This window comes from Mytilus trossulus, chromosome 12 (assembly GCF_036588685.1).
Source record: "Mytilus trossulus isolate FHL-02 chromosome 12, PNRI_Mtr1.1.1.hap1, whole genome shotgun sequence".
Lineage (NCBI taxonomy): Eukaryota > Metazoa > Mollusca > Bivalvia > Mytilida > Mytilidae > Mytilus > Mytilus trossulus.
The window spans coordinates 18,757,155-18,784,409 of record NC_086384.1 but is presented as its reverse complement, the minus strand read 5'-3'; the positions used below and the strand labels follow the sequence as shown (position 1 = coordinate 18,784,409).

Sequence of the window (27,255 nt, the reverse complement as noted above, 5' to 3'; positions counted from 1 at the left end):
ACAAATTGTGAATGTGTAGGGAAAAAAATATCGTTCCTTACATTTTCTCTATTAATTTCATAAAAAAAAAAGCCATTTGCCAATATCCAAATATTCAACTTGTGACCGAACAACACTGATAATTAACTCATGCCCTATGCGCATTCGTGTATGTGCATTCGTCAATTAATGTGTTGTTCGTTCCCTCGTTGAATATTTTTCTCTTTTTGAATTCTTTGATTAGTTATTCTATAAGTATAACTAGTAGATCAGATGTATATTGCCATCTTGGATGTCATAATAGCTGAACACACTGGGACTAGATCTTATGAAATATGCAAATTTATGTATGTTGAGAATTATTGTCTTGCAAAAAATTATAAAATACATTTTGTTTTATATCTCATTTTTTCAACAGTATCATTAAAAATTCTACTGAATTTTATTCAGATGCTTCATTCACCATAATTAGTGCATGAATTGTGAATTGAATTTTAGTTTGTTCAATTCATCTGAGATTCATAAAGAGACTAAATATGCTGTTATAATTTCTCTAATTGCAAAATTTTATTTTGCATACATAAACATCTGTTGTACAATAAGAATGTTTTAGACAATAATTACAGTCATAAAGCACTAATCAATGGATTTTTTCTCATTAATGTTTTCTTATACTCGTTGATATAGATATAAATAAGCCAGGTCTTTGGGAGGGTGTTCTGAGACGGCTACTTTCTCATCATTAAATATCACCCAGCGTCCATCTTTTATAATATGACACACATAATGGCCAACTAGTGATGATGTTCCCATATGGCTGATGAAGGCAACAAGTTTATATTCTAAAAATAGATAAATATTGTGAACATAGAAAAAAATAGCAAAAACACTATAGTGTTAAACTACTTCAAATTGCCACTTAGTAAACATTTTGTTAGTCAAAAGAGGATTTTTGGTTTTTCTGAAAAATAAGATAAATGCCAATTTTCATTTGACTGTTTCATTCAATGGTGGTTAAATTTATTTTCTGTGCAAGTTCTGTATAGGTCAATTACACCTTTCTGTCTGAACTTTTTGCAAATTTACAACAAATCCATGGCTTTCATGAATTATTTCAATATAAAATTATACCAATTTTGATGGTTTGCGTCACTGAAAACTCTTAAGTTGTAGCGTTTTTATTTGTATGACCTCATGTTTTGAAATGACTTAAATCCGCCAAAATCATCAAAGGACTTTCACAGAATTTGATTTTGATTTTGAATATTTCTGTTTTAAATTCTTTTTGTAATGCATACGAATAAGAATAGAAGTCCTGTAGGTTTTTTTTCAACTGCAATTTTTAAAACAATAAAATCAGCCTAGCGTTTGCAAATAGGTTCTGATTCATGTGGATTTAATTGGGGGTATATTGTAACATCCATTTTTATGTATATCTCTGAGTCTGCGCTAAGTATAGATACATCTAGAATTTTATCACGGTGTTGTTTACAAAGTGAAAGAAGCAGGCGTGTCGTTTCAGAATTGTACCTAGTAGATGATTATAATGGCACTTTTTTTTTTTTTACCATATTAAAGAAAAAATTGTATAAAAAAAACCTAAATGGTGACCTTCTGCTGTTGTTGTTTTTTTCAATGGTCGGGTTGTTGTCTCTTTGACACATTCCCCATTTCCATTCTCAATTTTAGTGTAAAATATTTCAATAAAAGAGTAAAGGCAATGTTTCAACATGTATATATATAATTTACAAGTAAAATAAGTTCTTATTGAAGACATAAGTATTCTAGACTCTGATGATCTCTTACTTCCATTTCCATCCCTAACATTAGGAGTTTGTTGTGGTGTTGATTCCTCTGTTTCCATGGTATCCAGCTGATCAGCATGACTAAATATCCAATCAACTGCTCTCTCTACATTTCCATCCTAAAACAAAAGATAAAATACTAAAACATTTACAATACAGGTTTTTCCTGCCTAACCAAACATACGAATACAATGCCTGATATAACAGCCTTACATAAGATTGAAAATAACATAGACATAAAAATACAATAGGTCAAATTGGACAGATATTTTCAATCTACTGTGAAAGTACTTTAATTCGTGGATATCAATTTTCGTGGTTTGAGCAATATTTACATGTTCTTTGGTTTTTTAAATTCGTGGATTGTAGTTTTCTAAAAAAAGAAAAAAAATCTAAGCCTTTAGAAACGAAGGTTACAAATAGTCTGGATTGAAGGAAATTGCAAAATAAACATTGACCCGTGTAAATCGTAGTGATAAGAGTAATTAACCCAAGATAAAGTGATCAACAGATTAAAGACCATCAAAGGTGTTACTTAGGCCATACACATCTCACCTAAAGAAAACAGTTAAATAATCAAAAGCTATAAACGTATCTTGAATTGTCAAATAATTTTGATCAAAATCAAGCCCAGCATGAAATTATTATTTCCCATATGTACGAGAAGTATGAGGATATAAAATGAACACTTTATCATACTGGCATATAAATACCGGAAATATGACTTTCATCGATCATAAATATTTTTTATGAGAATTAAAAGATCAAAAGTTGTACAGTTTATGTTATTGAAGATTAAATGGGTATAATCCTGCATGCGGTTGTAGTTCTGTGACTGCTATTAAAATATTCTCAGATTAAGCATTATTCAATATATTCTCTAGATCATATCAGTAGTCAAACCTACCGATGGGGATCTTTCCATGTCTTGATTTCGACAATGGTTGTTTTATTTCATTGGACACTTAAATTCGTGGACCAAGTCATCCACTAAAACCACGAAAATTGGTACCCCACGAATAAAAGTACTTTCACAGTAATTGAAAGATCTGGGCTAATTAAGATTTTATAATGTCTTATCAAATCCTAATCAGTAATTGTTTTTCACTTTAGGGCAGTGCTATCCCATTTTAAAAATGCTTTCACTATGAACCAATGGAAAAGCTCAACTATAAGCAATTATACTGACATTAAGTAATGTAAAATACTTGACTTACTGTAGCTTTCAAAGCTTTGATTGCTTGTTCTCTACTGAACCCCATAGACATAACCATCACTAATGACTCTTCATTGGGTGTAAATGAGTCTTTCTTGTTCTGTTGTCCTGGTAACCTGAATGGTGAGGAGAAATCTATAAAAAAAAAATAATCTCAGTTATTATTTTCTGGTATGTATATATTATAAGCCTAACTATTACTGAAGTGTATTGAAAGTTTCATGCACTATATGTCATATCTATTTTCATTTCCTGTGCAATTCTGACTAGAACTCAACCTTCCTCCCTGATCATCCCTAGCAGAATTTTATTTTTTATCTAGATGCTGACCAGTATAAATTTGATTAATTTAGGATGTATTCTTCTGACTTTTCAGTCTCGTTCAGTCTCGTTGAAATCTCGTTCTTAAATTATTTCCAAAACATATGATAGAAGTGGAAAATATCAATGAATTTTAAAAATATTATAATCAAACATAACTCTGTGAAAAAATTGTGTAATTACCATGAACGGTTTTTGAATAATCCAGTTTTCAAATTTTACAACCATTCAAGTCAGTATTTTTGGTCAAAATTTTGAGAAAATGGGTGAGGGATACAAAAAATGATTTTACAAGAATAATATACATCCCATCTCATTTTGGTCTTTTCAAATTTCTTAGATATGTATTTTTTCAATCATTTATAACAAAAAAGTTGAATTAATATGCATTTTGTTCTTTAAAATGAGAAAAATCATAAAAATACAAAATTGGCAGTATGGTAAATTTTACACAAAAAAGCATCAAAATATGATAAAACTTTCTTATATTAACACCTACCTATAGTTTTTGTAAGTTAAATTTATTCAGATTGGTCCACTTCATCTTTATGAAAAGTATGAAAAAAAGTTTAATTGTGGAACTGTGATTTTTTTCACGATAATAGCCCAAAAATAGGTAAAAATCTATGAAAAGTGAGAAAATCATCAAAATTGGGCATTTTCAAAGGGCCGTAGCAAAAAAAGAAGCACACCACCATATGATTTTTTCTTCACCAATTGTTTTGTTACAGTCTTATAAACCTAAATTTCAGGTTAAGAAAAAAAAATTAATTCTAGAAATGTTTGGCTCCTTAGAGGTGTACATCCTTAATCTGTTCATCTAAACTTATGTCAACAAGATACACAGACTTATCAGACAAAGGATGAATACCACTTTGGAGCACAGGCACTTGTCTCAGAATTTTTTTTCCTATATACCTAATTAGAACACAAGGTACTTAACTTGCATTTTAGAAAAATGTCAGGTAGTGGCGAAGTTCTGTTATATGGCGCTTTATAGGCTCTCAACCCCACTAAAACTTGTAATATCATAAATCTAAATTGATTTATCTTTACAATGGTGTATAACATGCCTACATTTGTTGTCAGAATCATCCGTAGCAATCCTACCAAAGTATGTCAATCGTAATTATTTTGCAAACCGCTGAAGAATTGGCAATAAACGCGAAATAGTGTTTAGTACAGTCGATTCCACTTAATTGCATACCGCTTAATAGCATAATTCGGTTAATTGCATACTTTTCTCCTGCACAAAACCATTTCCCATTCACCTAATGTTAAATTGTCCGGTTATATGCATAGCCTTACAAGTGGCATTTCAGTTTATTGCATAGAAAATAATCGCCAGCTAGATATGCTCAGTTAAAACTGACGAGATTTTTGACTGGAAACGGCAATTTGATAAGTATATTTTTCTTGAATGCATCATAATTTTCATCATTATTTCACATTTACTTGTGTGTTATTCAAATAAAGTTTTAAAACAATATCTTTCGTGTTTATATGATTATAGAAAAGGCCTCGATGTGTACACAGGTAAAGTTTCCCATATTCTATTTTAAGCCTCGAGGTCATAAAAGTGTCAATCAGCTGATTGTTGTAAAAACACAACCATTCTATGATCTTCTATCTCAAAAGGTGTTAATTATTGATTGGATTTCAAACATTATTCATAGATTATATTTTGGGTGAATTTTTAAAACATTAACGCCTGCTAATTATCGATCATTATCCAATGTGTAATTTCGTAATTCAGCTTGGGTGATCTACATTTATGTTAAATATTACAGGGCATTTATATATGGTTGAAGAAATTATACATCAATCTTTCCTTTTTAATATTTTTCTAAAAGAAAATTAACTTCTGATTATTATATTTTCTCACTTTCAACACTCGTGTCCAGCAAATAACCCGTGCATGGCCCCATCACCTGTTAACTGCTTTGCATAAACGAAACTAGCGGTGTTAAAGTAACAGTGTCACATCACTGTGTAATTGGTAAATACTGAATATCAAAGGCAGTTCATTACACAATTATTGTTTACAATGATTATTAACTGTGTAGTATTGTTAAACAGTTTGTTTTAAACAAAGCGTAACAATTTAATTTGTACATCCGGGTCATAGAAACAAATCTATTTTTAGAACAATTTTATTATCGTATCTCAGGTAAAGTAAAAGTAGGTACATAAATAAACAAAAACAAAATGTGTTCATAAACTTTATTGAAAGAATACACAATGAAATAAAATGTATGACAGTAGACAAAAAACTTTTATTAGAATAAATAAGCATTCATTATGTTGTAAGTGGACTATGGACGTACATCTTTCTTCTTTGCTGATCTGCACTATCGATGTCATTTGACCCCGTAATTTGTCATTTCGGATATAAGCATACTCCGCTTTATTGCATAATTTCGTCTGACAAATAGGCTATGCAAATAACCGGAATGTACTGTATACATATTTGTTTTTATATCAGGTAGCATTTTCAACTTTTCAGTTTCTCTTCAACTTATCAGTTTGGAACGTCCCCTTCCTTCCATCTCTTATTCTATGTCTATCATTTGTGACTTTTAAGAGGGTAGGAATGCCCTTTACTGTCAGATGTCACACAGTCATTTTCCATCATATGCATGAAAGTACTCCTATTACGGCCCTCTTTCAGCGTACAGTTGGATTTCTTGTTTGAATTGTTTTACATTGTCATTTCAGGAACTTTTATAGCTGACTATGAGGTTTGGACTTTGCTCAATGTTATCGGCTGTACGGTGACCTATAGTTTTAAATTTTTGTGTCATTTGGTCCCTTGTGGAGAGTTGTCTCATTGGCAATCATACCACATCTTCTTTTTTTATATTTATTATAGTCATGTTAATAAATTACCCTTAAAGGCCTTTAGACAAGAATTTTTATTGTTATTGGTCATGAAGGTACCCCCATTATGCCCCTCTTTCATTTTAGACAACACTATATTGACAATACTGACCATGATCTTCCATATGTTCCATCACCCAGTTCATAGCAGATTCTACTCCACTATTGTTTGTATTAAACACAGCCTTTTTACAACCTTCTACATTGAAACCCATGTCAGCTAATTGTTGTACTGTTGTCTCATCAATTCTTACTTCTGAAAATAAAGAAGTGCTATGAAAAAGTTTAACGAAATTTTGACACCATTCTTGCCACTCTCACTGTCTAATTTTTAGCTAGAATTATATAATTCAGGACTAAAATTCCATTTTCGCTGATCTTCTATTGCTGAACATTTCATATGTTCAGCTTCACTCATTTTGATATATTTTGTGCCAGGAACACAAAAAATTGAAGAAATAAAATCTACATTCAGGGGCAAAACTATTTTAATATGAAGTGGACTGAACATACTGTAAATTCAGAAATTATTGCGTGCATTTATTATTGCGATTTTAGAATTTTAGACTTAAATGCGATTTTAATTTTTACGATTGTGAGAAAAATCCTGTTAAATTCATATAAAATATTTCAAAATGCGAGTTTAAATTATTGCATTTACAACTCAGTCGCAATTTTCGCAATAATAAAAACCTCGCATTAATTTCTGAATTTACAGTATCAGCTTTGAAGATCTATTTTTAGATCTTGTCTTGCTTAACAGTAATGTTTTTGACAGTTTCTATATAATATACTTTAGCCTAAACATAAAAAGGTAAAAATTGTACTTCAAAAGCAATAATTTCCATATGGAGTCCACTGCCAGTTTCAATTATCATGACTATTGTAGATCTTGTTTTGCTTTTCATTTTGCTTTTAACAGTTTTTGGCTTATCTAGTAAGAAGTTTGGCCTAAAAAATGAAGACGGGCTAAAAACAGTTTGTGTGATTAATATTAAAAAGAACAGTATACTTAAGTGGAATGACGACATAAAACAACTAGATGCTCTGCAGGGCACAGCTTTATACGACCGCAGAGGTTGAACCCTGAACAGTTGGGGCAAGTATGGACACAACATTCAAGCTGGATTCAGCTCTAAATTTGGATTGTGATTAAATAGTTGACACAGAATGAACGTGGTCTAATGAACTTAAATGTTTTGTTTTGTCTTTGAGCAATTCACTATGCTGTTGAATATTAATAAAAAAAAAATCACATCCCCCTTTCCCTTATTCCAAAACTGATCTCAATTCAAATTTCTAATGGCCCCTAACAATAACTACTCATTTAAATACATCATAAAATATTAAAATGTAAAAAAGTGCTTGTTTTCACTGAATGATAAAGATTTTTTCAATTTATCAGTTGGTAGTAAAAGTGAATATACATTGTATAAAACAATGATGTAAGTTGATTCAACTACTATTCTGGACAAAGAAAGACAACTCAAATTTTCAAAAGAATATTGAAAATTTCTTGCTATTGCACAATATTGTGCAAATAGATTATTTCTTGCCATTGCGCAATACTGTGCAATTGAAGATTTCTTGCTATTGCACAATACTGTGCAATTGAAAATTTCTTGCTATTGCAAAATACTGTGCAATTAAAGATTTCTTGCTATTGCTGAATACTATGCAATTGAAAATTTCTTGCTATTACTGAATACTATGCAATTGAAAATTTCTTGCTATTGCACAATACTTAATATGAAAGTGATGGGTACCACCTTAAGTTATAGTGTGAAAACCAAGAAAATGCTTATTTGGGCCCTTTTTGGCCCCAAATTCATAAAATGTTGGGACCAAAACTCCCAAAAACCAATCCCAACCTTCCTTTCGTGGTCATAAACCTTGTGTTAAAATTTCATAGATTTCTATTCAATTTTACTAAAGTTAAGAGTGCAAAAAAGTATTCAGACGTGATAGCAATATACGACGAAAAAGTTTTCAATTTTTGCGGTCGTATAAAAAGAACAACAGAATAGATTTCCATCAAACCTTGTACTTCTTGTTGTTCACCAGGTAAATCTTCCTCGCCAGGTTGTTTTCCTAACCCTCGTAAAGCCGTAAGGTCAAGGTCATCTGGAACATCTACTGAAACATCTGTAATAAAAATCAAATATATTTCAAATATTATGCGTCTAATGCACTTTCTGAATTAACATTCATCAGGAACACTGAAAGCCAAATATTTACCGAAACAATTGAACATTTTATGACCAAAAAGGATCTAAAATTAACACAAAAAAGCTCTACTCTGTCTGAGGATAATTAAGCCATAGTATCTTCAATTTTTTTAACTCATACGTAGACAATAAAAAAAAAAAGGTTTGTTATAAAACAGTAGGAACATATTGGACACGGATCTGATGATACCCTCAAGGACTAATAGTCCTTCAGAAAGTCAGGAGCCTGTAATTCAGAGATTGTCGTTTGTTTATGTGTTACATATTTGTTTTTCGTTCATTTTTATACATAAATAAGGCCGTTTGTTTTTCTAGTTTGAATTGTTTGACATTGTCTTATCAGGGCCTTTTATAACTGACTATGCGGTATGGGCTTTGCTCATTGTTGAAGGCTGTACAGTGACCTATAGTTGTTAATGTCTGTCATTTGGGTCTTTTGTGGATAGTTGTCTCATTGGCAATCATACCACATCTTCTTGTTTATATATCTTCAGAAGTCCTTCAGATTAAATGTCTTTTTTTAAAGAAACTATAATATTGTTTTTTGTTTCCTTATTATTATTGAACATTTATCATATTTTTTTTACAATCAATACATACCTAGTTTTCTAGGGACCCAATCATCTCCAATTGTAAATTTCTTTAACTGTACCATTAAGAAGTCTGGGAAAGTAGAAAATCGATTTCTCCTAGAATAAAATATTAAAAAACTTCAGCCCGATGAGTACAACATATCTTCTTATCTATCTCCCCTTTTTTAATTTGTACATGCTTCTCTTGGTGTTTATATTTAACATTAAGTACAACAATATTCAGGTAAAAAAATATAAGGTCAATAAGAAAATATCATTTCACTTTTATTTTTTCATCATTCATTAGTTTTATGGAATTATGTGAACCTCACATTTTAGTGCTAATAAACAGAATTTGTCAAAACCTTTACATAGAAATGTAATTAATCCCAATTTATCAAGTTTAAATTCCTACTGCCATATAATATTACTTACTTGCTAGCTACAGATTTCCCTTTTATTGCTGAACTGTAAAAATCTTCTATGGTTTCTGAGGCAGCAAAACATTCTAAACAGGAAACCAAAGGAATTCTGGGACGAACTAGGTCTTTTGGATCTCTGAAATGGAATTGGATATTTAATTGGTTTTGTTTTCTTGACTTATACAGAACAAAATATCTTATAATTGTAATTGATAAATACAAAAATGCATAATCAGCAATTAGGAACAACATTGCTGAGCTGAAATGGAAGTCTGGTGGCTTGTTTTGTTGTTCAATTTTACTGTTCATATAATAATTCAATTTATTAATGATTTTTTTTATCATAAAAAAAATCATCTTATAGAAGTTATTACCAAAAATTTGTATCAATATCAGTGATATATATATGCATATATCGGCATGTAGTCCAACATTTAAAGAGAGATGGGTTATTTCCCTTCTATGAATGTGACACTCCTGAATGTTTCACTGTTAAAATTTGCAATTAAGTTTGTAATTTGAACTGAATACCCTGTATATGGAGCTGTTCAGTATCAAATTATGTCGTGTGATAGGTGTCACAAAAAACTTACGTTTTAAATTTTGATAGCTTTGGTTGTAATTTGTATAAATCAGTATTTTCTGAATCACAATACGTGTGTCTTGCATTTTGAAACATTGTATAAAAAAAAATGAACCAAGAAACATCTGAATTTGTAGAATATGAACATACATTTCTTCTTTTTTATATACGTTAATAATCCAAAAGATCTTAAGACAGGTTTTACTTACAATTTTTTTCCTTGTGATTCAGCTGCTGATTTTCTATCTTCGTATGCTGCAACTTCATCTAAAATATAAAAGACCAAATAAAACTTGTATTCAATAAGAGTTATTCATTAATAATGATCCAAGACACATCATAGATTTTATTACTATAAATATTACTTCTTGATAGTTTATCTCTTACCAATAAAAAATTCTGATAATACTGATCAACATGAAAGATCCATATCACAGTATGGTGTGAAACAAAGAACCTTTCTTCTGAATTACTTTTGTAATTTGAGGCAGCTTTTATAACTATTGTGAGTATATTCATCTGTCTTTGAGGCAGTGGATACTGGTAGGGCATTAAACCAGTTGTAGTGACTAGCTATCACTTGTATATGTATTTGTGTCATTTTTAGCATGTATTTTCTAAACTTAAATAAACTTGTAATGTATGCTAACATTGCCTATGTGAAAGTTTTAAATTGTTTGTATATACATTGAACAATAAATTTATGTAACATATAAATTTTTCTGACATCAGAAACGCAAATCAATGAATGTGTTAGTAGATTTTTTGTGTTCTGTTAAATTGTTCCTTTTAAAATTGTTACACGATGACGACTGCTATACCCATATTTTAACTTTTTAATTTATCATGTCTGTTTAGTTCACACATCATTGTAAATATAACGGAATTTGATGAGACTGTCATCAAAGTGAAAGGTTTAGCGCTTTAAAACCAGGTTTAATCCACCATTTTCTACATTTGAAAATGCCTGTACCAAGTCAGGAACATGACAGTTCTTGTTCATTCGTTTTTGATGTGTTTTGTCATTTGATTTTGCCATGTGATTATGGACTTTCTGATTGGATTCTCCTCTGAGTTCAGTATTTTTGTGATTTTACTTTTTTTTTGTAACATGTTTACCTTTATTTGTGGCAGCTTCCATTGGTATGGGCAGTGCTAACATAAAATCATCACGGTTTGTATATTTAACTTTTTTACTTTGTAAACATTCCACTCTGTCTTCTACATTGAATTTAAAACAATCAGCAGGGTTATCTGTCCCTCGTGTATTTCTCTAAATATAAGATATATATACATTAAATAACATAACATTGATAATATTAAGTAGTTACCCTTCATTTCTTCTGAATGTTCTGTTTGTCTCTTTCAGAATGACATATTTTAATTAGAGTGATGGTGTCTAAAAAAATATTAGCATTTTTTTCATTTTCATTTGTAAAGGGGTATAACTCTAAAGTAGTAACCAAAATTCAAACTTGATATGGATTTAGTGGTAGATACCTTGTGTATAAGTTTCATAACATCTGGTTGAGGCAAACTGAAGTTAGAGAACGGAAACAAACTTTGGGACGTACAGACAAACAAGGGTTAAACTTAATGTCCCCTCCTCTATGGTGGGGGCATACAAATTTTGTTCTAGTGTTTAATGAAATGATTAAGTACTTTTATAATTCATATTAACAGAAGACCTAGAAGATTTTAGAAACACACTTTTCCCATAAATGCAAGAAATAAAATTTCGCCTTTTGTTTATGTATATATAATGTTTTGCATAAAATCATGAAAAGACTTCCGAAATTGAGTGGGGAATAATTAACTCAGTATATAATGCATCACAATACATTTCATTAAACAGCTGTTATTAAATAAGTACAATAATACCTCTAATAAGTTTACTAAGTGAAGAAAATATTCCTGTGCATCTTGTTGTCTCTTAGTTGAGAATTCTGGATGTCCTTTACCCATCAAATTTTTGAACATCTGTGGACGGATTCCATTGGGTGGCTACAAAATATTAATTCCATTTTAAATCTTACATTTGAGATTATTTTTGCTAAAAAAAAAGTAATTTATGGCATTTATCTTGTGATAAATAAGTTATCTAATCTACTTTAATGTAGAAAAGGACAAATATTGTTTTATACATCATTCTAAACAAAAAATAACTAAATTCTACTTTTAATGTTTCACTTTGGTGAATATACAATTTTAGATTATTAAGATCACCTTTGCATATTTACACTCTTACTTTTAGAAAATTTTTAAGAAATTGATAACTTCACTGTTTCAATTTTAGATACAAAATAAAAAAAGTTTCATAAGAAAATTGAAATTTCCTGGATAAATACCATATTTATGTTGTTGCAATTGATAAATGTAATCTAATCAAAATCTTCATTTTCATTTTTTTTTTTTTTTTTAGAATGTCATTTGTATGAATGGAATACATGTACAAATTTTAACAGCTTTTTAGAATTAAGAAAGAATATATATTCATAGATTATTGTTGGTCATCTCAAGAAGATTGATTTTTATCGCTTGAGCCAGTACATGTATGAATCCAAGATTGAGTATTGATTATAATTTATGGTATTATCACACTTGAATTGGGATACATGTACTATTCTATAATTAGGCCTCAATTTAGGTAGGTGTATCGTTAGAGTCCTAGCAATGGCTCATAATTATTAAATTCCTTTTAAGTAAAATGATTAAACAAACTTTGACTGATCTTGTTTACAATTCATAACAAATGTTATTTGACATTACAATTTACATACCAGCCCTTTTCCATCTGCAGTTTCTGTTGGAGGTTTGGAGTAATTCCCAGACAGAAGTCCTCTACCAAGCTTTGCCCTAAATCACAATTATAGTAGTTTTTTTAACACAATGTTTTACTTTAATATTTGAAGATATTATAAATGAAGAATTTTAAAATATAATATCCCGTAATATAAATACATGTAATTTGTCATTTGTACCAATGCAATCCATTAAAATTTGTACCCCACAAATAATAATAAATCCCACAAATAATAATGCATCTATAGTATTTCTGAACAGAAATAAAATTATAAAAGCTTATAATCATATGGAAGTTGTTGCAATATTAAACAGGCATAACAGCAGATTTCAGTCAGTATGTAGCTAATGGTAATATCTCTAGTTAGCTTGCTTGTTAGCTGAACCGTGAAGTCATTGTTAGGTAAGGTATACTACCATACTTTTAAAGTAGCTTAGTCCTATAGAGAGATAGATTGATTATCTGTTGGGCTAGTCTACTATTAAAGGAGGGTAGTTTACCTAACCTAACAATGACTTCACGGTTCAGCTAACAAGAATGATAACCAAAGATATAACCATTAGCTACATACTGATTGAAATCTGCTGTAAGATAAACTCATTTAAGAAGAAAGTTGTCAACTGGCAATCACACCACATCTTCCATTTTATATGATATGAAAATACTTAGATAATTGCTTGGCTGTTGTCTTAAAATCCTACTCCAAGTATTGATAGGGTTGCTAGCTAGTAGATCAACCTTAACTGAGGTAATATCCTTTTCAATAAAATAAAATGTGAAAAAAAACTTAAAGACACACAAAAAAAAACATTTCCCAGCATTTTAAAACATTTCAAGTTGATAATAAATTCTGAAAATATGATTTACTTACATTTGTACATTAAAGTCAGTGGACGGATCTTCAGGTGCTGAACTGAATATATCTTCTGCTTTGTCTGAATACCTGTAAAATATTAACACCAAGAACATAAATCACTTAGTTTTTAAATTGAATATTTTCATAATATTTTGTCAGCAACTCATCTTCAATTTTCATGAAGTATTTGCGACTGAACAGTAAACAAACAGCATACAATTAATCAAGTCAATTATGAATACGAATTTTAACTGAATGTAACATTTATTTTTAATAACAAATGTTTACTTTAAAATAAACAACTGACATGTTGTAGCTAGGAGTTACCCCCTTAGTGATTAGTAAATAAAAAAAAATGTACAATATCACTGATGAAAACATTCTTATAATCTCACCTTTTCTGAAAATCTGGTATGGTAAAGATCACTTGCATGACAGAATTCATATAACAGCTGTTACCCAGGTTCCTCATACCAGTGTAACCAGGTCCATACAGGGGAGTTAACTTGCTGCCAGCTTCCTGTATCACATTCCATTCACCAAACTGTTGATTCAGGTCAATATCTAGTTCTACCATGGTCTTTTCAGTCTGCAACAAAAAATTTATATAGATTACCCAAATACAGTAAAGTGAAAAACCTTTGTGAAGGACCTAATTTTGCTAATTTGGGAAATAATAAAAATCATTAATAATTATCTGTGTGTATAAATATTATGTTTATTTAAGGAATATCAAAATTCCTACCAAGAATCAATTCCTCATTTCAAACCTGCATGAGAAACCCACAAACATATTTGCAAAACAAAAATTGCAGAAGATCTAAAAGATTAAACTGCTTGAAATAACCACATACTTTTTCTATCACATCAAATTCCTATCGGAGATTTACAAGACTTGTATATAATTTTATAATTTTTTATATCAAAACTGATTATAAATCAGGAATTATTTTTTGTTTGTTTCATTTTAACAGATATTTCACACGACTAACGTTCTATAATGAAGCACAGATGCCAAAATGATTATATACCTTTTCCAAAGCTCTCATATTAATTCCAAAATGTGTCAGATGTTTATCAAGATAAGGGTCCAGTACCATGTCATCTTCTTCATAGGAATACACATCTAAAAATAGAAAATAAAACATATCTGCATGATCTGCTAAAATAAAGATATGTTGAGCAAAACTATGGTGCACAAAGTGAAATTATGGTTTTACTTTATTTTTTAACACAAAAAAAAAACCATAAAGGTTATACAGGGTATGCATATATAGTGATACTGTTTGCTTAAATTAACGGAGAATAAAGGCTTTTTCCCCTGGAAAAAATCCAAATTTTGAAAAAAATGGCTTCAAACTATTCCCAAAAAGACATCTTTTTTTCCCAAACAGTGTCTATGTAATAATTGTGCATGAATACAAACTGAAAAACCCTTATTTACACATTTTTCGTGCCTAAAATGACTATATTTGCAGATTTCAGGGTCTATCATGTACATTTTGTATCATCACTGAAAATAAGGGGTCTTATTTCAAATCAGGGCTTAATTCTTGAAAGGGGGTCTGCAAATTGAAGTTTCATTCAAATTCATGGTTCATTCTAAATTTCCCAATTTGATAAGAATAACACATATTTTCCCAATAAAATAGGGTTGAGGTAGTTTTGAAAAAAGCCAACAATATCACTGATATATAAACCAATAAGACTAAAACTCAACAATACACATAATATGAATTTAATTCATGGTTCTGGTAAATGCAAACTTTGGATACAAAATATCCTACAGCAGTTTCCTCAGGGCACTTTTAAAATTGCTTAAGTTTAGTTTTCTAACTTGTAATTTGAAAAATCAATATAATTTGGAAATAAAAATTATTGACAGCACATGAATTAATTTAGCCAAAATTTCCATCTATGTGAGTTTGGAACTTTAAACTTTGATAAGTTATCTTCAAAATAGTTTTTAATACTTTAAAACTGTCACAAAATTATAAAAATTCCATATATTAAAGTTCAATATTTTCTCTTAAATGATTGTGATTATAATGATTTGTTTACAACCTACCTGCTCCCTCTGCAGTAATAGTTCCTAATTTAACAGCCAATGGGTGTTTAAACTGATCATAATGTTCCACTGCATGATTGTTGCCACCACTGCCATCAAAAAACTTTCTTCCACACAAAATACTGCCGTCAGTCAGATTCAGCCAAAGGTTAGAGGTCAAGTCACATTTTTCACATTTCCATCCTTTGGGAGGAATTTTTATACCATTGTCTTGCTGTACCAAGTTTTCTGCATGTCTTTAAATATATAAAATACAATTAAATTTAAATATAGTTACGGTACACTTCATCATATCAAACAGGTACATGACTACAATGCTATTGAAAACAAATATTAGAGACACAGATATCTAATATTTGGCTGAACATGCTTGTTTTGCGTTACAAATTTGTTTTGTTCATTTTTTGTACATAAATTAGGCCAGTAGTTTTCTCGAGTATAACATTGTTGCACTTTTTGCAATATTAAAAACATCACAATAATTTTTAAATTTACAGTTTGAGAATGTTAACAACAATAAAGGTCTATGAAGAACAGGCAATAAAATTACAAGATATCAAATAGTCAGAGAGAGTTGAACAGAAGAATGCTGTAAATTCAGAAATTATTGCGATGTTTTTATAATTGCAAAAATTGCGACAGGGTTATGATCACAATAATTTAATCTCGCATTTTAAAAGTTTTTTATATGTGTAAAACAGAATTTTTATCAGTATTACGAAAATTAAAATTACCATAAAAAATACACACAATAATTTCAGAATTTACAGTATTACTTTCCATCTTTTGGTCAGACATACCTGATGAAGGTTATTCTAGACATATTAGGCCAAAAAAAATATATGTCTGTTTAAGGTTACATCACCAAAATAAATAGGGTAGGTAGGCAGGTATTTCCATTTTATTATTTTTTTCCATTTTATTTTTTTCGCCATGATTTTGAGTTGTGCAGTCCGTCTTTTCCTGGTCTGAGTTGTCCATGGGCTGAGTTTACCTGTATTTTTAATGATTGGATTATTTTCCTTTGTTATTTATTGGAAAAAAAATGGCGGCAAATTGTTTATTTCATCACACAGGTCGTGAAATTCCTTAAAACAGCTATCATATTCATGATTATGAACATTGGGGTGTATCAGGCAACATTATGTTCACTTTTGACACAAGTTGAGTTTATTTTACACTTTACGACGGAAATAAAATGGCTTAGGGTCGGCGCTCAAAATAGGGTCCCGTTTGGTAACCGTAAACAGACATATATTTTTTTTTGGCCTTAGTCATGTATACACAGACATCAAACCCTTTAGATTTTTGTTCATGTAATTACTTACTTTGACACTTTTCTTTCCTCCCCCTCCCATGTACCTGCCATTGCAGCAGCCTCAGCCATCTTACTGGCATCCTCAGCAGACAAAATAGACTCAACAGATATTTGTACCTAAAAAAAGTAAAATCATAAAAATACTGAACTCTGAGGAAATTTCAAAACGGAAAGACCCTAATCAAATGGCCAAATCAAAAGCTCAAACAAATCAAATGCACTGATAACAACGGTCATATTCCTGACTTAGTACAGGCATTTCCTTATGTAAAAAATTGTAGATTGAACTTGGTTTTACAGCTAACTAAACCTCTCACTTGTATGACAGTTGCATCAAATTCCATTATATTGACAATCAAAATACATTGACAATAACTAGGTTCACTACAAAAGTACAAAATACTTAATCTTTAATTAAAATCTTAATTTTTTTTCTCTACTTAAACTTTAAAAACAATTAATTTAAGGCATACAGGCAAGTTTAATTTTCTATATGTATTATTTTTGGTTTATTGTTAAACTACACAAGTATATAATGTTGATAATGCAATTACATGTACTTAGATTTGTTTCATGGATTTGGTAAAATTTATATTGATGCTTGATTTTTGTAGTTTCACCAAATTCACTATTAATTTTGTATTAAAAAAAAAATTAAACTTTTGAATTCCAGGTTCAAATGTATCCACAATATCCATGTTAATAGGTATTCACAATTAATAATAAAACCACAGTGTTTAATCATGTTAATTCTTACCTGTTTTATTCTTTCAACAGCTAAATTTTAAAATATTTGTTTTCTCTAAATTCTTATTTCATTATTTGGCTTTCTTACCATATCTGGTATATCTTGATTAGGTAAGGGTACCACTGTCCAGCTCGGGAGTACTACTACAGAATGAGTCTCGTCAAACTCATACTGTTTATCATCTACACTGAATCCTCCTTCTACTCCTATTTATATCAAATATAATCACAGGTGTGTTATTCAACTATCTTTTTTTTATATAATTTATACAATAAAGATCTGAATAAATGGGTATGTGGATTAAGTCAATAAAAACAGAAATCCATCAACATTGAAAACATGTTAAGGTCAACACTAGAAAAGTGTCTTTCCCATACACTATGCTTTAAATTGCCCAAAACTCTCAAGAATTTGCAAATAATTTCATCAATTTTTATTGTTGATGTCCTTGCCAACCTTGGATATATTTTGGTTTTTTGTTTGAATTGTCATGATTGTTTAACATTTATTTTGTCATTTCAACTACTCTTAGAGCTGGTTATGTTGTATTGGTTTTGCTGATTGTTAACGGCCGTACAGTTACCTATAGATTGCTAACTTTTGTGTTATTTTGGTCTCTGTTGGGAAGTTTTCTCATTGACAATCAAACCACATCTTATTATATCTTTACCTAGTCACACATTGGTACAAGACGACGGGTGCCACATGTGGAGCAGGATCTGCTTACCCTTCCGGAGCACCTGAGATCACCCCTAGTTTTTGGTCGGGTTCGTGTTGTTTATTCTTTAGTTTTCTATGATTTGTCTTGTATACTATTGTTTTTCTGTTTGTCTTTTTCATTTTTAGCCATGGCGTTGTCAGTTTGTTTTAGATTTATGAGTTTGACTGTCCCTTTGGTATCTTTTGTCCCTCTTTTGCATCATTGATGTTATTTTCCAAACCCCACGATGTACCACATCTCTTCTCTAATTTTGTGCCAATTTCACCATTTCACAACCATGACAACTCATTGTATAAAATAAATGTAATCAATGTGTGGTTCCTTGTGTCGGTGATCTCGAAAGACAATTGGATGAGTTTACAATTACAGTCATAACCTTTATCAGTTATCAGTATTGGTTAAACTAGTTTTATATAATCAAAACAAATGACGGGCAAAAATCCGGTTATTTGTTTTTTTTTGTTTTTTTTTATCACTTTCTTATATAAATATGATTGTTTATAGGACCACTGAATAATATATATATATGTATTGTGTGCTGGTATGAATACTTTGTAAAATGCAACTAAAACAAGATTTAAATATAAGATATATTTTGATAATCAAATCCCCTGATTTCATTAGCAATTATTAACACAGGGAGGAACCTTAGCGTCATTGTTGTAGAGCTAAGGGACATTGTTAACAACCAGTTGAAATAAAATATTTAAAGTTAAAAAAACAAAAACAAAAACTTTTTCAGTTCAGTGGATGCATCAAAATATTCTAACAGGTGTTTATGAAATTGACAACTTTGTGGAATGTGGAAGGCACTCGAAGGGGATATTTGTTTTAAACTCGATTTTTTTTATCATCATGATCAGTAGGAGACAGATTCTTACTATAGTTACTTGTAAAAAATCAAAGGAGAAGGTTCAGTAAGACCCCTTTTTGTCCCCAAAATATAGCAGTTTTATAAAATTATGATAATGTAATCATGAAGCTATTTATTGGAAAGTAAAATTATTCTGCTACATAAATATGGGCAGTTTTTGACAATACAATGCAAATATATCGGGTACTAGCATCATAGTCATGCTAAATTACTGAAATCTTCACAAAATTAGCATTTTAGTTAACTTTTAGACGGTTTCTGTCTAAAATGAAAGTGGCAGCATTTGTGTTCATTCATAATATTGAAATGCAAGTTGTATTTTACGATAATACATAATATATATAAAGGTTGAGGATGAACACGGATGCCGCCACTTTCATTTTTGACAAAAACCATCTGAAAAGTGACGATTTTTGGCAAATTTGATAGATTTTTCATATTTAAGCTTGAATCGGATCGTTTTTAATGACTTAATCAATTAAAATCCTTCACAAAAAACAAATGAAATCAATTGAAATAGACACTTAAGTGTTTAAAAAGTGTCTAAAATATTTCGTCAGATGAACTTGAAAATTGAGGCCAAAATCAGCCCTTAACAGACCTACTCCTTTGTCCAATCTTGATAGTAAAATTTTATAAAGTCCTCAATGAGCAATGATGAGGCTTGGACTTCAAAATTGATAATTTAACGGTCTCTATTGGATAAATCTGCTCATCCACTACTGGTATCAATGTCAGATTTATATATAATGCTTTTAAAAGAGACGACATCAAAAGATCAATGTAAGATTTATATATAATGCTATACCTATTGCTAGTTTTGTTATTTTCTTCTCCGGGGGATCTGCTGCCTTTGGTATCTACAATTACAAGCATAGTTATTTAAAGAAACAAGAATGTGTCTCAAGTACAAGGATGCCCCACTTGCACTATCATTTTCTATGTTTACTGGACCGTGAAATTGGAATAAATTTTCTAATTTGGCATTAAAATTAGAATGATCTTATCAAAGGGAACATGTATACTAAGTTTCAAGTTGATTGGACTTTAACTTCATCAAAAACTACCTTGACCAAAAACTTTAACCTGAAGTGTAACAGACGGACTATTGAACAGACAGACGGACAAACGGACGAACGAAGGGACAGACCAGAAAACATAATGCCCCTCTACGATCGTAGGTGGGGCATAAAAATGCATTACTAGACCATGTAGAGGCTCAAAGTATTAATATAGTAACAGTTTTTTTAAAATTATATAAAAAAGAATATGTGGTTTGATTGCCAATGAGACAACTGTCCACAAGAGACCAAAATGACAAAGACATTAACAACTATAGATTACCATACGGCCTTAAACAATGAGCAAAGCCCATACCGCATAGTCAGCTATAAAATTAAAAGGCTCTGATATGTTCACTGATCATGCTGATGGTAAAAGATTACAGTCTGCACCAAAAACTTTTTCATCTACTAGTTGAGAAACTAAATATCAAAACTTGTGCCTATATGACTATATAAAATTTTGAAAATTTCCACTAGTCTGAATCAATATTTACTAGTCTGGGGCATCGGACTAGTGGCTAACAGCACAGACTGAGATTATATAATTAAGAAATAAGAAATCACCTAAAATAAGAAGAATGCTGCCTAATATGTTTTTTTTAATGAAAAAAATGTCAGTGCTAAGATATGAACGAAGGGACCAAATAATTTCCTTGGAAATGAGATGTGCCAATTCTTACATAAATACAACTACAAAGTGCATATCCAATATCATAAACTGACCTAATCACAAACTAAAACATTGTTATTGCCACTGGTAATTAAAAAGCTTCATTTGAAGTTTCATAAAATCCATAAAAATTAGACTCATTTATACATGTTATATTATTGGTGTTCTTAAAACCTTAAAAATGTTAAACAACTGGCATATATATATAAATATAGAAGTTTCCCAGACAACAGAAAAATGTCACAGGCTCCACAAAAATGATAGTGATTCATTATTTAAACATAATATACATTTTAAAAATATCAAAAATTAAGGTCTTTTAAACATGTTAAATATTTACCTCTTTTCTTATTCTTTTAATATGTAGAAATACAGCATTTCCTGTTTTACTGAAGTATGGTTCTACAAACTGCTTTCCAAGTCCAATGAATCTATTCATACAAACATACAAGCCAGTCTCAGATTCCTGTCAAAAATGTAAAAATTATGTAGAATTTTTTTACCTGAAACATAAATACAAATGAAATGTGATCATAAATCCAGTGTTCTGCCAACAAATTTCATACTGCATCCTGTTAAACAAAAAATAACATATACATGTAGTTTGACTGACTGCTTGATTGGTGGTTGCTCAACATGGACCAGAAAATGTAATGTATCTGTCATTTTACACTACAGCTCTGGTGAATTTTGCTTTATCCACCAGCCCACCATGGGAGTGGGCACCGGGTGGGCAAAATGTCTACCTTGTCCACTCTGCCCACCCAGTGGTGTTGGCATGCAATTTCCTTTGTTTAAACTTAATATATACATGATATATATAAACAGTCAGGGGACTTACTGAAATAAGCAAATTCAAAGTTTTGTCACAAATTGGAATTTTGAAATTTTTTCAAAATTTTAAACACATAGGTTTAAATAATATCTTTTAATTAGTAAAACTAAAAAAAAAAGATAAACTTTTTGCTTCTTTTAAGTAGCAAGGTTTATGCCTTTAATGCTATCATTTAGCTGAAAATTCTATTTTAGCTGAAAAAATACTATAATAATGGCTTTACGTAATGAACTGATACTTTCTTAAAAGATTTTTCCCAGCAGTGGGAGTATTTTTCCTGTGAAGTTCAAGGTTTCATCTTTCAGATTATGTTATAAAATTCTACTGTTCGCAATAAAAATTTCACTGTTCGGGGGTATTGAAATTAGTGGGGGTTATTAAAAGAATGCTACTTAAAGAAGTGATTTTTGGGAAGGAAATTGAGGGGTGATACTTAAACAAGTGATTTTTATGTCATTATCCTAGATTCAGTACAAGGTCATGATCATCAGCTGAAATGACCTGGTCATCCTAGACAACACAGATGTTGGTTCTGATAAGTTTAGAAACATAATTAGTCCCTTGATCATTAGTATTCTATATTTAAAGCTACAAAGCTACTAAATCTTCTAGTGATTAATTTGTACTACTTAATTTAAATAGGTGATTATTAAACATGTTAAAGAAAGATATGAATACATGTGTAATGTTACTAGAATCAGTGATTTATGAAATTTTCGCTTATTTAAGTAAGTCTCCTGACTGATAAAGACTTGCAAGTACAATCACTTGAAAAAAGCAGATAACATAAGCATTTGTAATCAATATTTTTACAAAAAAAAGAGATTATAGCTAGAGTGGGCATGGGTGGGCAGGTGGAAAAGGCAAAATCCACTCAGGCTGTGTACTTACTGGATTATCAAAGGAAAATGCACACTCATCTTTGAAAACTTTCTCTCCACCAAATGGAGCCTTTATCTTTGTAAGATGCTGCCTCAGTAAATCTACCATTTTATCTGAAAAACAGTAAACAATTCATTGACTTTTGCTTATTAAAAAAATGCATCAAACACTGACCATTAAGGTGGTCCCTACTAGCACTATAGAGAGCTAACTCTGTAAAAATCAGCTTAATGCTTTACTCACGTTGTTTTGTTAAGGAAATATTGAGCTTCTCAATGATCAAAATTGATGCTTGTCAAACTGCTACATAGTGGGTCTCATTGGGGTCTAAGTGTGACGCCGGGTTGTCAAATTTTGGTAAGCGTGAAACGTGAAAGTAGCTTTATTGTGTCCATGGTGTCCTGAAAACAGGAAATGAAGTCTTGCGAGATCCGAAAAATGACAAAAAAATCGGAATTGCTAACGTACATAGTATAAGCCGGATACGGGAATCTGACATAACAGTAAGCAGGATCCGGGATCGGGACCCCCCAATGTGACCCCCTACATAACCAACAAAAATGGGGTATAATCTTTCTAAGTCTTTAATTATAATGAATTAATGGTTGCATGTCAAATACATATATAATATATATATATACTTTCATACCTTGCTAATGGTTTTTTAATTGGTGCCGAGTCGACTGGAAATATTGGTCAATTCGACATGAAAGCATATTATCACGATGATTCATCAATCTTTATATAATTTGTTAATAATACATAGTGAAAGATTTCTAATACTAATAGTAATAGTTCGCAAATTTTGGTTTGAGTGTGATTTTACAGAAGTGCATACATGTGAACCTCCCGACGGGAGTACAAAACTCCCGTTTTCAGGGGTCTCCTCCCGTCCTCCCGTTTAGGAGAAAAAACTCCCGTGTATGAAATATTTCGTGAATGAAAATTTTCAGACGCCATATTTGATCATTTCTTACTACTGTACGGGTGTAATTGACACCTGTGTAAAATTTTACCTGTACATGAAAGAAGATGTATAGTTAATTGGCTTCACTTGACAGCTTGGGTGTCAAACATACTGGTAATCGACGATGATTACCTCTGGCTAACTGCCGTTGTGTTATAAAAATATAAAAACGATGTGTATTGGGAATATTGAAATACATTTTTGTTACTTCCCTTTGTTTTATCCTGTTTTCAGTTATTTTGCTTTTAAAAATGTAAATTGTAAAAAGACTATAAATGATTAATATTTTAATTAAATAGTCATAAAAGGATGTTGATTAAATGAATTTAGATGTTTTGGGACAAATAAAAAAATATAAATTTATAAATTATTTTAGCAAACTAGACTTCCTTTCAAGAATTAAATTGAAGTTTATATTATAAATCTGTTTATCACCCATGTGTAGGGATACACATATAATATGTACATGTAGAGAATGAAGATAAACAAAAAAGACTGATAAAAGTTCTAGTTAGTATAAGTGGGATTACAAAAACTTTGAATTGAGAATTGTAGATGTTAGAATATATAAGATTTTATTGTGTAAGCTAGAAATAGCAAAACAATTTACACTTTTTTTAGTTTTCTACAAATATGACTTTCATAATGCTTAAAAGCCATGCAGTACTACTGTTAGCGTTTGTTATTTTTCAAATTAATTTATGACAAATGTATGATGTTGCAAACAAACATGCAGGCCTGGGGCCATTACATTGCAATGTAATGCATTACATTACAATTACTTTGTGATTCTTCAATTACAATTACAATTACTACTGTGAAAGTACTTTAATTCGTGGGTATCAATTTTCGTGGTTTCAGCAATATTTACATGTTCGTGGGTTTTTAAATTCGTGGATTTTAGTTTTGTAAAAAAAAAAAAAAATGAAAAATTAAAGCCTTTAGAAACGAAGGTTACAAATAGTCTGGATTGAAGGTAATTGTAAAGTAAACATTGACCGTGTAAATCGTAGTAATAACACTAATCAACCCATGATAAAGTGATCAACAGTTTAAAGACCATCAAAGGTGTTAATTAGGCCATAAACATGTCACCTAAAGAAAACAGTAACATAAACTAATGCTATAAACATATCTTGAATTGTCAAATAACTTTATCAAAATCAAGCCTAGCATGAAATTATTATTTCCCATATGTATGAGAACTGTGAAGACATAAAATGAACATTTTATCCTACTAGCATATCAATACCGGAAATCTGACTTTCATCATACAAAAATATTTTCTATGAGAATTAAAAGATAAAAAGTTGTACAGTTTATGTTATTAAAGACTTAATGGGTATAATCCTGCATTCCATTGTAGTTCTGCGACTGCTACTAAAGTATTCTCAGACATGAGGTTATTCAATATTTTCTCTAGACCAAGTCCATATCAGTAGTCAAACCTACCGATGTGGATCTTTCTATGTCTTTATTTGGACAACGGTTGTTTATTTCGTTGGACTTTAAATTCGTGGATAAAGTCATCCACGAAAACCACGAAAATTGGTACCCCACGAATAAAAGTACTTTCACAGTATTACATTTTTTCTCACATGTAATGCATTACATTACAATTACTTTGCCTGTGTAATGCATTACATTACACATTACTTTTTTCAATATATAAACAAAAAGCATTTCAAAAACAAAGGTATATGTACATATGTATACAGTATTAGGTTCATAGACTTCAAATACTGGTTAATTAATATGTCCATAGTACTTTATCATCATATTAAGTGGTTTATATGTGATGCCTTTAAAAGAACAGCGATCTTTCCGGCAATACTTAAAAGCTTTTAAGGAGCTTATGTGTGGAAAATGGCTAAATACTTGATAGCTGTATTAGCCAAAGAAGAAAGGCACACTGAATTTGACTTCCATTATTCCAGTGCATTGATTGAAATTTCTCTACATGGCTCAAACAAGTACATGTCAACATCATGTACTGCACCATACCTGTGTCTACACTATTTGATGGAGTAGTAGAAGGCATAAAACTGAAAAAGTCACTTTCAAGTTTCTCAGGTTGAGGTACCGTAAAAAAATAAAAAAAATATCATATAATTTAGTTTTTAACATTGATCACTTAATCATTAAGACATCATTAATGATTTCAAAGGGATATAATAAATGTGTCATTAAAGTATTATCTTGTGAAATGCCTAAGGGCTCTGTGAGGACAAACATAAGTTGAGAAGATTTGATTGCAATAAAAACATTGTGATAATAATTAGGTGAAATAACAACACAGACAGGACCCAAAACCACCATGAAATACATGTAAGGTGTGTATAGAATTATAAAATTTTCATCTTCATATTTTTTTCATTGATCTATATATCATGTATATTAGTTTTATTTGATATTTTTTTATAAGATTTTTCATAGGCCACAAAACACCAAAATATTCCCATTTAGTATTAAACAAATATCAGAAACCAAGATCAAAAACTTGATATTTTTTACCATTTTATATTTCTTACCTTAATGTGTGTTTTAGAGATTGATGTAATTTTTTAATACAGTAATTAACTGTGACAAAAAAATATGCCATACTTTCGTTTGTTTTTGTTATAATATTTTATTTTTATTATACAATTTATTCTTCAATTTTATCTATTTTACCAATTTGTAATGAAAAGTAATGTACTGTAATGGAGGCATTACATCAATTTTTAACTAAAGTAATCATTACAATACATGTAATTGTAATGCAGAAAATGTGCATTACAAATTACTTTGCATTACATCCAAAAAATGTAATATTACAATGCATTACAATTACAAATTACCATTACCCCAGGCCTGCAAACATGTAGAGCTTATTTCTTTTTTATTTGTCTATACATTTATCAATGATTAGGAGATGGAGACATGAATAAAAATCTATACAGATAAGATAAATAAATATAATGATTTATTTGCAAGCAGTGAACAATCATTTATCAAAAACAAAACAAAACTAAACAGGAAACAGATTCTTCTTAATATTTTATTTTATTCAAATAGAAAGGCAATAAGGGTACTATAAACATATTACAATTTGTAGAAAAAACACAATTTCTACATCATATGGTTACATTTACGACAAAATTTATGTCGATAAAAAACCTCCTGATCTGAGTCCTAATCTCCTGACCAAAATTTCCAAATCTCCTGATCTGAGTTTCACAGTCCATCACATGTATGGAAGTGTATCAGTTTTAAACAGTGGGTCAAAAATTTTGCATAATCATACCTGTAACATGTACCAATGTAATAAAGAGAGGCAACCGGCGTTTACAAAAATCCTTCTGGAAAATTACTGATTTTTAATAGTGCAGCGTCAACTTAAATCTAGAATCAAATATAGGCTAACTACGTTCTAAAAAACGTAGAAGGGATCTAATTCTTAT

At 30.3% G+C, this 27,255-nt stretch overlaps 1 protein-coding gene across 1 annotated transcript; it reads right to left on the bottom strand.

The window, feature by feature from the left end:
- Window positions 1–402: 402 nt before the first annotated feature.
- On the bottom strand, window positions 403–27,253 carry LOC134693083 (ubiquitin carboxyl-terminal hydrolase 5-like). Its single transcript, XM_063553788.1, has 21 exons — window positions 27,099–27,253; window positions 22,855–22,958; window positions 21,469–21,594; window positions 20,203–20,254; window positions 17,887–18,005; window positions 17,062–17,168; window positions 15,734–15,969; window positions 14,697–14,791; window positions 14,061–14,254; window positions 13,681–13,752; window positions 12,787–12,862; window positions 11,888–12,010; window positions 11,126–11,279; window positions 10,216–10,273; window positions 9,437–9,559; window positions 9,030–9,118; window positions 8,242–8,346; window positions 6,314–6,457; window positions 3,002–3,135; window positions 1,786–1,903; window positions 403–821 (listed from the first exon to the last, which is right to left on the bottom strand). The coding sequence occupies exons 2-21, from the start codon at window positions 22,951–22,953 to the stop codon at window positions 649–651; spliced, it is 2,397 nt and encodes a 798-aa protein (XP_063409858.1). The 5' UTR covers window positions 22,954–22,958; window positions 27,099–27,253; the 3' UTR covers window positions 403–648.
- Between the last annotated feature and the right edge of the window lie 2 nt (window positions 27,254–27,255).